This window comes from Microcaecilia unicolor, chromosome 6 (genome assembly GCF_901765095.1).
Source record: "Microcaecilia unicolor chromosome 6, aMicUni1.1, whole genome shotgun sequence".
NCBI lineage: Eukaryota > Metazoa > Chordata > Amphibia > Gymnophiona > Siphonopidae > Microcaecilia > Microcaecilia unicolor.
This window is the reverse complement of record NC_044036.1, coordinates 312,024,079-312,037,117: the sequence shown is the minus strand read 5'-3', so window position 1 is coordinate 312,037,117 and position 13,039 is coordinate 312,024,079. Positions and strand designations below refer to the sequence as shown.

General features: G+C 41.3%; 1 protein-coding gene across 1 annotated transcript in view; it reads right to left on the bottom strand.

Moving 5' to 3' along the window:
• Positions 1-4,579: 4,579 nt before the first annotated feature.
• Positions 4,580-13,039, bottom strand: part of TNRC6C (trinucleotide repeat containing adaptor 6C) — a 253,617-nt gene continuing 245,157 nt past the window's right edge. Inside the window, 2 exon segments of the mRNA XM_030208143.1 lie at positions 4,580-8,886; positions 9,711-9,850. Coding sequence (XP_030064003.1) covers positions 8,526-8,886; positions 9,711-9,850 — 501 coding nt within the window. The 3' untranslated portion in view covers positions 4,580-8,525.

Genomic DNA, 13,039 nt, shown 5'->3' with positions numbered 1-13,039 from the left:
GCCATCACAAAAAGATGGGTTCCGGTTGAGGGACAGGTTGCAGGACTGCTGGGGTTGGTAATGAAGCCGGTGGTAGAAGAGTGCATTGATACCTCCTGTATGGAGAGCAGTCCTCCCGGCACCACTTCTCAAGTGCCGAATCCCTTGACGCCCCAGAACTCCCGGCACCATGCATAGAGGGGGATCGATGACTATGCTTCTTGGCCTTCGCTCGAAGCTCATCACAGAGGTTCCTCGATGCCGACATCAAATCCTGTCACCTCAGGGTCGGGTCCGATGGACAGTCCTGGGGGCTCTGCACAGCAGTAGGCCTCAATACAGGTGGAGACCCACTCGATGCACCACTACTCTCAGTGTTTGCAGGTCCAGCAGCAGCCATGCTTACCAATGCCTCAGGACACCGGTGTGATACTTGACATAGATGCTGATGCCTCCAACCTTGATGCCAAAGTCGAGGAACCGGACTTGGCTCTAAAAGGATTCTCAAGTTGAGTCTCTCTGGAAAGTTGGGTCCTTTTCTTCATACAAAGACAAAGGTTGCAGTTTGCAGGGCTATGGTTGGGCTCTAAACACTGGAGACACCAAGAATAGATGACTGTTCCAGAGACTGTCCGATTGCACCGGGTACAGCGCTTGAAGCCACTGGGAACTTTAGTGGACATGGACGGGAAAACTTTGCCGGCTAAATTCAGAAGCGATGGTGCCGGAAAAAGAAACAAGACACCTGAGAAAAAATAGGGAGTGAACACAGCTAAGGCCAAGGCCCAAATGTGGCCTTGGGATGACAAAAAATTAAGGCAAAAAACTAAGAAAATAAAGGAAAAGGTAAAAATGTTCCACGAATGGAAGGACTGCCAAAAAGGCAAAGAAAAACACGCCAGAGGCACAAAAGAGGCTCTTGGACTGAGCAAGTATGGAGACTGTGAAAAAAGTACACCCTCTCCTCACTGCATTAAAAAAGTAACTGAGGTGACCGCATCTGTGCGGCGGCAGGAAGGCATTCACCCACTCCACAAAGTTCTTATGCTTGTCATAAGATCTGGACCGGGCAACGCCTATCCACTTGTGAGGATAGGCCTGCTTGTCCTCAGAGAATGGAGTTTCTACTCTGTCGTTCAGTCTTTGTCCGTTTTATCTTCTTCCATTCCTCTGTATGTCACGGGGCTCTGGGGAGGTGGTGGTGGTGGGGTAGGTTGTTTCTTTGGGGGAGGATAGAGGGTTTGGGGTTGGTGGGCGATTTGTATTTTATGATTATGCTTGTCTGGTTTCTTTGGTTGTTATTGTTGTATGTTGATTACTGAATAAAGATGACAGAAAATAAAAGTTATCCGATACCCATGTGAAAAAGCAACTTCCCCCCTTAAGTTACTCAATCATACAACTGACCAAATTTAATTGATAATTAGATTCAGCTGATTGAACACAGCCATACTTGACTGCAGTCAGCCCTATTGAATCTGATTACCACCATATATTGAACCTTATCATGAAAGTGAAGTACTTACACCTCAAAGGTTCTACAAGAATGCTATGTAACGGATCAAAGGGACATCCCAGAAGAGATGAGAATAAAATTTGTTGGAAAGGATTACAAAGCTATTTCAAAAGCTCTTGGACTTCACATAAACAACAGTGAGAGGCATTATCTTCAAATGGAGAAGACTTGGACCAGTGGTCAGCCTGGCAAAATTACTCCAAGAGCACAACTCATCCGGGAAGTCACAAAACCCAGAACATCCAAAGAACTGCAGGCTTCTCTAGCCTCAAGCTAAGGTCAGTTGTGCATACAACAACAGACTGGGCAAAAATGGGATTCAAAAGAGAGTAGCAAAGCAGAAAAGCATTTGGGATATTCTATAGCAGAACTTCTCACCCAATCCTTGGGACACATCCAGCTAGTCATGTTTCAGATATTCACTATGAATATGTATGAAGATAAATTACAACAGAATGCTACATAGAAAATTCATGCTAACAGAATACATCAGTCACACACAGAACACAAATGTCAAATATATCATAGCTGACCAAAAGTGATATATTAAACCAAAACCCCAAGAAGCCACACCAAAGAAATAGAGATGCTTTTCCTCATAAACCATACAAAATATAAAGATCACACATGCTAGGATTGGTGTTAGGGGAGTACAACTAGGACAAGTGCCCCCCACCTAGAGAAAGCCCTAAACCTGTTGGAGGCTGAAGAAGGCGTGGTCTGGTAATAAGCTTTGGGGGTCACATCCCAAATCTCTGCCCTAGGCCCTAGCCACATCTAACACCAGCTCTGACAGGAAACTCATTTCAATCAGACATATTGTAATCAAAAAATTTAAAAAAATTTCTAAGTTTTGTCTGGTCATTTTATTTTTCAAATCATTTTGGTCCCAGGCTCTGGTTTCTGTTTCCCTCTGTCTTCTCAACTCACTCACCAATTTCTCCTGCCATTTGAAAATTTCTCTCTCCATGCTCACCATCCTTCTTCCTCCTCTGCGTCCCCTATACTTAACTGTCCAGTATCTCCCCACATTCATCACCACCACCACCACTATGTCCCTATCCCCTCTCCATGTGTCCAGAATCTGTTGTCCTTATGCCCCCCCCCCCCCAACTTCAGCATCTCCCCTATATGTTCCTATTCTCCATCTCTATGTCCATATATCCCTTACCATGTCTGGCATTACCCCCTCTGTCCATATACAGCATTTCACCCGTCTTCCGGTCCAGCAACTCTGTCCCATTCAGCTCCAGCCCTCCCACCCCTTCAGCGGCTGGCTTTGTCCTCTTCAGTTCACTTCCCTCCAGCGCTGCCTCTGTTGCCTTCAGCTCCAGTGCTACCTCCCTCCCTCCAGTGCTGTCTGTCCCCTTCAGTACCAGCCTGCCCCCCATTTCTTCCCCTCCCAGTGCTGCATCTACCTTCAGCTCTTCCTTCCCTCCCATTCTGCCTGTTGCCTTAAGCTCCCGTCTTCCCTCCAGCGCTGCTTCTGTCCCCTTCAGCTCCAGCCCTCCCTTCCCACCAGCACTACCTGTCCCTTCAGATCCCCTACAGGCCTGCTCTGGGGCCTTCCCTCCTCATGAAACAGGAAATTATATCAGAAGGCGGGAGCTGGCAGAGAAGGGAAAGCCACAGAGCAGGCCTATTAATAAGGTAGAAAGACAGGACAGGGAAGGAAGGAAGGAAGAAAAAGCTGGACCTGCAGTAATCAGTGTTTAAAACAAACCCTGGGAGCAAGGTACTTTTACTGCTCCCACGGGGTGGTAACAAGTTTTGCTCCTGCACCCATGGTAAATACAGTAATTTTTTTTTTTTAACCACAGGTCCCCATCATCATATTCTCTATACCACACAGAATATCACGTGGAATTCTGGTTACTGCATCTCCAAAAAAAAAAAAAAAAAGAAAAGAAAAGAAAAAGGTACAGAAAAATTAGAAAAGGTACAGAGAAAGGCGATCAAAATAATAAAGGGGATGGGACAACTGTCCTATGAGGAAAGGCTTGGAGAACAGACAGCTAAGGGGAAATATGATAGAGGTCTATAAAATCCTGAGTCGAGTGGAATGGGTAGACATAAATCGCTTGTTTTCTCTTTCCAAAAATACAAGAAACTAGGGGGGCACACAATGAAACTATTAAATTAGTACATTTAAAACAAGTTGGAGAATTGTTTTTTTCACGCAACGTGTAACAATTATGCAATAGAATTTGTTGCTAGAGAATGTGTTAAAAGTAGTGAGCATAAGCAGAGTTTAAAAAATAGTTTAGACAAGTCCATAAACCATTATTAAAGTGGACTTGGGACTATCTACTGCTTATTCCTGGGATAGCCAGCATACCATGTTTTCTCTTTTGGGATCTTGCCAGCTACTGGAAATTGGATACTGGGCTTGATGGACATTCAGTCTGTTCCAGTATGACAATGCTTTTGTTTTATTTAGCAATTTGATTCTTTGTGGTAGTAGCATGGGACTACTGCTAGGAGCTGACCAACACCATTTTTGAAGGACTGAGGATCTTACCTGTTACCACCCACCAGGGGATACAGGCAGATGCTTTTGGGGGGGGGGGGCAATTTAAAAAAGGAACAGGGATAGGTTAGGCAAGTGCAGATGTTCCTCCCTTGTTTTTAAAGGAATGGAGTGGGGGAAGGTTTCTATTTTCAACCCAACAAATGCAAGCTGTTCTTTCTGCATTGCTCAGAACTCGATAATCTTGGCTGCAGCATCAGAAAGATTTACTAAAGGATTCACTAATTTGCAGTGCTGAGGTATCACTGGTTAGTGATTACCATAGTAGCAAACATGCTATTTTACATGCCTTATTAAATAAGGGCCAAAGTTTCTACTTGAAAAAACAGAAGGAAAATAACTTGTCCAAGGTCACAAAGAGCATCAGTGGCATTTCAAAACTGGCTTCCACAGTTACCTTGCTACTATAATCACTGGGTTCCTATTCCTGGCCTACAGAAGCATATTGATAACTCTGACTAAAGATCTTTTACAATAAAGACTTTTCATAATTTCAGTCAAACATTCCTTTAGGGCAATTAGGTTTTGTACTCTTACAATTTAAACTTCACCGAATGCAAAATCATCTTTTAACACTGTGTGTTGTACAAATACAAATTTCAAGCCAGTACCAACTGTGCAATAACAATGCTTTGATTACAAGGTGCCAACTGATCATTACACTTGATTTAAATGATTTATAATACAGTGGATTACACTTAATATACAACCAGTAAATGATAATTAAATTCATTTTTGAATTGCAACATTCCATTTCTTTCAGGTCAGACTGCAATACAATAAAGTTATGTTGCTTTGGATGATATGTTTTCCATTTTCTGAGTTATTTTATTGAATTGCTCTGTACTGAATGTATTTAATTTGTTGTAAATGCCTTGCAACCTTGAGAGGCACAGTCTATAAATTGAATAAATTGGATAAAAATAAATAGGCCCTATAATCCAAAGATCTGGCTAGCTTTTTTTTTCCCCAGCAGACAGAAAAACAAATCCCTGTACTATTTCTAACCATATATACTGTTTTCTTAAACCTCTTTTTTAGACAGTTTTAAAGAATGCATAACAGATTACATTTATGAAAACTGAAATTATAAACTAATTCATGCAAATGAATTCACAAATATTACAATACAATTTGTTCACACATTCACTGTGCATATTCCATTAACAATTTTATACGAAAAGCAGAAAATGCAAATGCATTGAATAGTCAAGAAAAACTGCAATTTATTATGTTTCCAAGAAGCTTCATAGTTCTGAAAGCAACTTTTGGTGCAAGTCATTAACAATCACATTCTATGAGGAAAATTACATTTAAAAGCCACAAACTTTTTTTTTCTTTTCTTTTTTTTTTAAATCTCAGAGTTACAGACATCTTGAATTCAAAATAAAAGGCAAAACAATTGAAGTACATAAAGAAGTTTAAACTTCCATCTCCCATCTTAACATGTTAGGAGTTTTTCCTCTACAACTCAATACTAATCTTCAGCATGGAAAACTGTGTATAGGTGTTTGTGAGTGTGTGTATATTTGTATATACATACACACTCACACAAATATATGTATATATTTTGGATATATGTATATATAAGTATGAAATATGACGTGACCACCTGAAAACGAACTTTGACAAGCTAGACATGGCTTTATGACATGCAGAATGGTGCAGATTAACTTTCTCTGAGTTATGGGATAACAACATATTTTAAGTCTATTACTTGTTTCAATTTCTAGAAATTCACATGGGGAGTAAAAGGCTATCCAGTTTGTTTCTGTTATCTGAATGTAGGCCAGCTGCTTTGTGATGTTATTAGCCAGTTAAACCTGCTCTATTATTGGCTAATTTACAGCCAGATATGCAAATTGTCACTATAATGCATCCTGCTGGTGACGCTGAATATTCTAATAGCTTTATGGCATACATGTGGCAAGAATATCTTAGGTGTTCTTACCTCATGCAGGTCACATACTTTCAGCGAAATTTCAGAATACAGTGCTATGTGTGTGTGTATGCATAGATACATATACACACACACTAAGTATATACATACAGAATGCGTGCAATGGCAATGAGATGTAATTACTCTGAGGAAAAACTTGCCTTAAGCTAAATAACCTACAAAAAACTTGAGAAAAAACAAAACAAAACATCTTGAACTCGGCTTGTGCATAGTTCATGATCCTCTTTCAAACCAGCTTCTGTTGATTAGCACTCTTACAGGACCCTTTTACTCGTTCAATAAAACCATTAAAAAGCTAATCTTTGAAAAAAAAATGCAATGCACAAGTTTCCCCAATCGAAGCAGGCAGGGAAATGCATTGTTCATAATTTTCTTTTTAAACATACCACAATGGTATATTCTTTCATTGTCTTGCCTTCCTTCCAAAACAATCAAAACAAGAATGAACATTTGTTTTAACATAAAGCAATTTTTTAATATATAAAGCACTCTTAAAATGTTTATTCTTCAAGTCCATTATTTGGTAATTATGTAACTGCTACAGATTAGAATTGGTATCTTCTGTTTGTGTGTCTTTTTGTTTTTATTCTCTTTTTTTTTTTTAAATATCTTCAGTGCTAGGAGTTGGGTATTTTTTCTTTTTTTTTTTTTCTTCTTCTTAAAAATACAATGAAATGGTTATGTGGAGGTTGCTCTTCTGGAAACATTGCCTATTTCCTGAGACATCTTCCACCATGTGCAAGATAATGATCATCATAAAAATAACAAAACACACAAAAAATAGGTTGCCCTGTACCCCCTCCCCCGACAAAGAGCACAAAACTTTAAATGACCATCCACCCAATAAAACAAATATGTGTGTATATATATATATATATATATATATAAATCAGTACAAAGCAATGGCCAAAGAAAAGGATTCAGCAACAAGAACAAACACTGTTCAAATCCCCGAGCTCTGAAGTCGAATATCTTCATTTTAAAATAGTCTCTTTAGATGATGGAAGTTTTTTTTTTTTTTTTTTTAGTTTTTTAAAATTATTTTAAAGTTCGGAGGAGAAAAAAAAAAGTTTGTAAACAAGTGAGCGCCAAAAATTGCTGGCTCCTCCAACAGCAGTCCAAACCTACATTGTCCCAAGTGCTGTTTGTGGTCCTGCTTGCAAGGGGGAACCATCCAACTCTTTAAAAGTATCTATGGCCACTGGTTCAATAAGAGCAGAACTGTCCTTTTTTTTCTGTTTTTATATTCCGAATGGAAACCCCCAGCCCTCCCCCAAAACGGTGCAATACTCCGGTAATAATGTTTCTTGCATTAGTCCACAATAAAAAGCCGTTAAAAGGTAGATAGACATGTTATTCTCCAGAGATACACACTGTAAATTTTTTTTTAAATGCGATAAGTCCTTGAGTAAACATTTACACATGAATTGCCGCCAGCCCCTCTGAACACAAGTATTTTTTTTCCAATTGCAGGATTTAGCTACAGGAAGGGCTGCGGTCAATCAGTGCAAAGCTAGAAGCTAAAGAAACTTTTTTGACCAATGAGCAAATAAAAAGCATATACTTAAAGGAGGAAAAAATGTCATCCTGTCTTACACTGCACACACTCTCACGCATACATACATACATACATCTGTTAGAATGCACAACCATACAAAGTAATAAAATAAAATCTCAAACCATATTTCCTAGAGCCTCTGTGTTTGTATGTTCCTGCCAACATGGAAGTGTAATCAGTCAGCTGTAAAAAGCGTTCACATTTCATATTATTGACCTGTTGGATTCAAGTATCTGCGTGTCTGATATGTCTGTTATTTTAAAACATTTAAAAAAATAATTCTGGGGATTAAAAAAAAGAAAAAAGAAAAGATGCAACAAAAATGATAAAAGAAGGGTAATAATGTGCATAGGCAGACCCATAGGGATGGTGAATACAGAACTCTCTCCCCTTGTTCAGTCTCTAAGTTCCTAGTCACCATTTCTAATGCCTCTCTTCTGTACCAGTGCCATTCGATTTAATAAATCATGCTCCATCCCCTTCTGATTATTGGGTCTGCCTCTGTTAATGTGCATAATAGTCCCAGGCTCACTTAAATAGGCTTTCATTTGTCCCTGTCCCTCCCCCTCCCCCCTTTTTTACCCATTAAAACTTGATAAAATAACCCTTTCCAGCCCATAATCTGAAAAGTGCCCTTCTTCATAGTACTAGTCTAAGCAGCTTTTATACTTTTTTGTACACCTTACAGATAGACAAACAACATAAAATAAAAAGCCATAAAACAACAAAAAAAAAAACCACAACCACATGTAATTAGCTGTGACACTGACCAGAAATAGAGCCCATACTGTTTCACTTAACAGTTCACAAGGACTTCTGCAGGAGTTTTCAGGTTAGATATTGGACAGAGGTACTAGTAAGGGCTGCCCAGTCTGATCTGTTAAAGCTGGATTCTTCGTGAAGCCCTGGACTGGAAAGGGTTAATTTTTTTTTCCTTTTTAGTGCTGATGATTGTTAGGTTTCATTGTGTTTGTCACTTCCTTTACAAAGACTCTCCACTGAGAAGGTCACCTGGAAGAAGGGTGTTTAAAGGTGTAGGGCTTCTGATAACCCTGCCATCGTCTGCACTAGGTGGGCCCCAAAGGCTGCTTGAATACTGAGGGACCCCTCCCCAAAGCAAATCGTTGCTCCCTTTGCCACCTAGGCATGGGGCATTCCAATGGCCTGTGTCATTCCGCACCAGTGGATGAGAGCTGCTTGTGGAGCCAATGCGAGTCTGGCTGCTTCCAGTGTTGGACTGCCAACTGGAGGTGGGTGGCAGTGGCTGGCCTTGTGCTAAAAAACGGTTAACTTCCTCTTCACCTGCAAACTCGGCAAGGATGGTCGTATTTCCCAGAACGCACCTTGAAAATAGATAAATGGACAGTGATACAAAGTTTTCCAAAGAATGCAGTACAGCTAGGTGATACAAAGTTTCCCAAAGAATGCAGTAGAGCTAGCAACAAAATACTAAGACAAGATTCAGTTGTCAGTAAAAATCAAATTAAAGGCACCTCTTTTGCTTTGTAAATGTTAATGAACTCAGTCTTCACAAACTACTGCTTTAGTCTTTTGGCTACCCTATGAATATAGATATGATTATGTAACAATATACAAGTTAAATAGCAAAATCATCTCCATAATTCAATATACGGGTATGTCATGAGTGTTAAGGACAAATCTTTCCCTTCCATCCAATCCACATTTAATATGCTTAAACAGGCTGTAAAATGTAAGCCACTGGGGTGAAAGTTCAATAATAATAAGGTAGGCACTGTCAACAATGGATTCCTCCCAGAGAGGTTTTTTGGCTTTGCCTTCTCCGCATGAAATACATTTGTCCTCTATTCAGAAAGGTATTTTTAGTTATATAATTTCTATGTGGTGGAATGCTCCTTAAGTCCCTGAAAGCATGACCTTTTGTCCAGGTATTTGGAGAAGGGCTAGAGTTTGAGCCATGATTTCTGCTGCTATGGGATGAAGACATATATTTAACTGCTATATTTTTATATAATTTTTTTATTTTAATGGTAAACTACTTGATTTTAGTTAATAAATCAAATAAAAACTTTTAGTGCCTACTGTTATGACTATGATAAATGAAGAGCAATCATAGAAGAATTTATACACATCAATAATTTAAAGACTCAAAGCCTGCTTAAACAAGAAAAAAAAATTAGAACCATACATATGCAGAGATTTCTGGGCCTTGGCTGCTTCCTCCTTGGAACTGTATCGGACCACAGCATTCCCTTGAGTTAGGTTCAGGTGGAATGTAATCAGAGGGCCATGCTGCAAACACAGCGTTCGCAATGTGGAGCCATCGATCTAGTCAAAAAAGGTAAAGAATATATAAAACACTGCCTACTATCAAGAATGTATTCACGAACATACAAAAATTAAAATAAAATGTATTCATAAAATTGTACAATAAAATTATTTTTTGTGAAGAAATAAGTTTTAATATGAAACATTAAGCATACAGTTTTGAGAAAATTATATGAAACACAAGGATAAGGAGAATTTCAAATTCTTACCATGATACCCTTGTTTAATTGAAACCATTTTTTTCTAATGCCATAAAAAGGGTACAAATTAATTCCATGTTTCTTAAGTCACAATGTATAAAGTAGAACCAAATGGTGAAATTTATTCTAACCTATTCATTTTCTTTCCTTCAGTGATGCTAGACCAGACCATACCAAAGGGTTATATCCCTCAACCAGCAGATGGAAACAGAGAAGGAATATGGCCACTCTCACTGCCACAGAGCCCCCACATTCTGCCAGGGCCTGACCCACCCCTTCAGAAATGGTATCTGCCAGCTAGGGTCCAAATTCAAATCTATAGTTCCTGGGGGGAACTCCAGGGTTCATCCACCAACAGAAGGCATTTGGGGCATCTAGAAGGGTCCTCCCCAAAGAAGTTTCAAAACCAATACCCCTCCCCCCATGAGAAACTGGGGCCCAAGTCTAACATAGCCATTGTTCCCACTGAAAACTGCATATCCGCAGGAACTGGCACAAAGTGGGGGCTGCTCCAAGGCCAAGCCAATAACACTCCCCAATGCTGGAGCACTGCCAGAGGTGTCTGCCCATGTTTCTGAAGTCCCCACTCCACAATTAGGGCAGGTAGATCTAATGGCTACAGAGAGCCACTGGCAGCCTCCTGTCCTGCACTGCTTAGTGGCCATAATAGATCCCCCTCAGTCAAACTCCTTAACACTGCTTTCTGGGATGACCACAATCTGGAAGCATCTGCCAGAGCCACTCCAGTTCAGAAATCTTTCCATTCCAGAGCTTCAATTTTCACTTTCCTTATCTTATTTTTTTCAATCAACTTTATTGGGTAACAGTCCAGATTTAAACCATGCTGGTTTTTCTTGGCTCTAGAAGGATTGGGGGGGGGGGGGGGGGGGGGGGGGGAGAAGATATAAATAAAGCCAAAAGGGCATGGGTACCTCAATGGCAGGGGCTCTGTGGAGGGCTGAAGAATAAAGGGCAGCCTCCCTCCTTCAACTCAACCAGAGAAGGGTCTGTGGACTTAACCCTGGGAGATCACTAGGCTGGACTCAACTATTAGCACAAAAGCCATGACTGCTGAAAGTGGAAGTCAAGCCTGATAGGTCTGATGCAAAAACATAACTGCACTAGTTCAACCTGCACCATCTGGAGATAGAGAAATACTGACAAATTTTATGGTGTACACCTCTTATACTGGTGATGTCACTGGAAGCTGTGTTCTCTCTCTACTAGAGAGCTGCACGGCTTCCGTCCCCGCGGGAATCCCGCGGAACCCGCGGGATTCCCGCAGGGACGGAGGCAGTTCCTGCGGGGTTCCTGCGGGGATGGAAGCCGTTCTGCGGGGTTCCCGCGGGGACGGAGTCAGTTCCTGCGGGACTCCCGCGGGGATGGAACCAGTTCTGTGGGCTTCCCGTGGAATTGTAAGCTCCACCTGCACCAGCCACTCGTCTACCGAATACCAATTTCTTTGAGTGCTGTCTCCACCTCCTCCTCCTCTTCCTCCTTGCTTTAACAGCATAAATGTGGAAAGTCTTCCATTAAGGAGGTGGTAGAGACACAAATGATGACGGAATTCAAAAAGGCATGGGATGAACACAGAGGATCTCTAATTAGAAAATGGAAGTTATAAAAAACCTAACCTTAAATGGCTGCATGTGTGTGGATATGTCAAGTGACGCTTAGATGGCGACTCTGGCTGTGATGAACTAGGGCTGATACCTGGCAGACTTGTATGGTCTGTGTCTCATACATGGCAATCTGGTGTAGGATGGGCTGGAAAGGGCTTAGACAGCAACTTCAGTGGCTGGAACATGAGGACAGTGCTGGACAGACTTTTATGGTCTGTGTCCCACAAATGAGAACATGAATAGGCTGGAGTGGGCTTTGATGGCAACTCCAGCAGTTGGAACATAAGGATGGGGCCAGATAGACTTCTGTGGTCTTTGTTCCAGAAACACGAAAGAAAGACCATAATCAAGTATATAATATCACACTCGTTGATTTAATGATGAATTGATCATGAGTGTGACTATTGGCAGAGTGGATGGACCGTTCAGGTCTATTTGCTGTCACTTACTATGTTACTATTAATCCTCTTTGCTCCCAGGCTGGTGCACAGACCTCAGCTCTGACACAGGCACGAGAATCAGATGTCACCTGACCTACTGGCGCGTGCATGTGGCGACCTCTCAGCACAGAGTGCAAGTGAATTGGAGACAAGTCTTACATGTGCGCACCAGAGTGTTCCAACTTCCGTTCCTTCCTTGCCTACAGTGCTGTGGCTCAAATCCAGAGAGAGACTGAGGGAGCTGACTGGAACTTTCTTTTATGTACTATTAAATTCTTACGGGGATGGGTTAAATTCTTACGGGGATGGGTGGGGACGGGTTAAATTCTTGCGGGGACGGGTGGGGACGGGTTGGGATGGTTTAAATTTTTGCGGGGATGGGTGGGGATGGGTAAGATTCCAGTGGGGATGGGTGGGGACGGGTAAGATTCCAGCGGGGACGGGCGGGGATGGGTAAGATTTCTGTCCCCGTGCAACTCTCTACTCTCTACCTCTATCTGCTGGTCAGGGGATATAACCTACTGGTATCTACTAGTCTAACTGGGGGAAAAAAACTACTGTAATTCAGGATCAATACATGAAATAAGTGCAGTCCATAGACAGCAGGATATAATCAGTCACACAACTGGATGGCATCATCTGGTAGCACCAAGAAAGCGGCTCTTTTAGAGCTCAGAAAAAATGAAATGGTTTCTCTTAGTATGCAGGTGCATTCCAGTGCTGCTGCTGCCACAAACTCTTGTACATAGCTTGAAGTAACTGCTTAGCAAAGGTGGGTGAAATTATGTGGCTGACAGTGGTATAGCTAGGACTAAATGTGTCCCCCCCCCTATAATGCCATCTCTGCCAAGGTAGTGGGAACCAGGGGGAGGGGGAATGAAGGAAAAGCAAACACATTCCAGGCACGCACGCACGTATATATATATA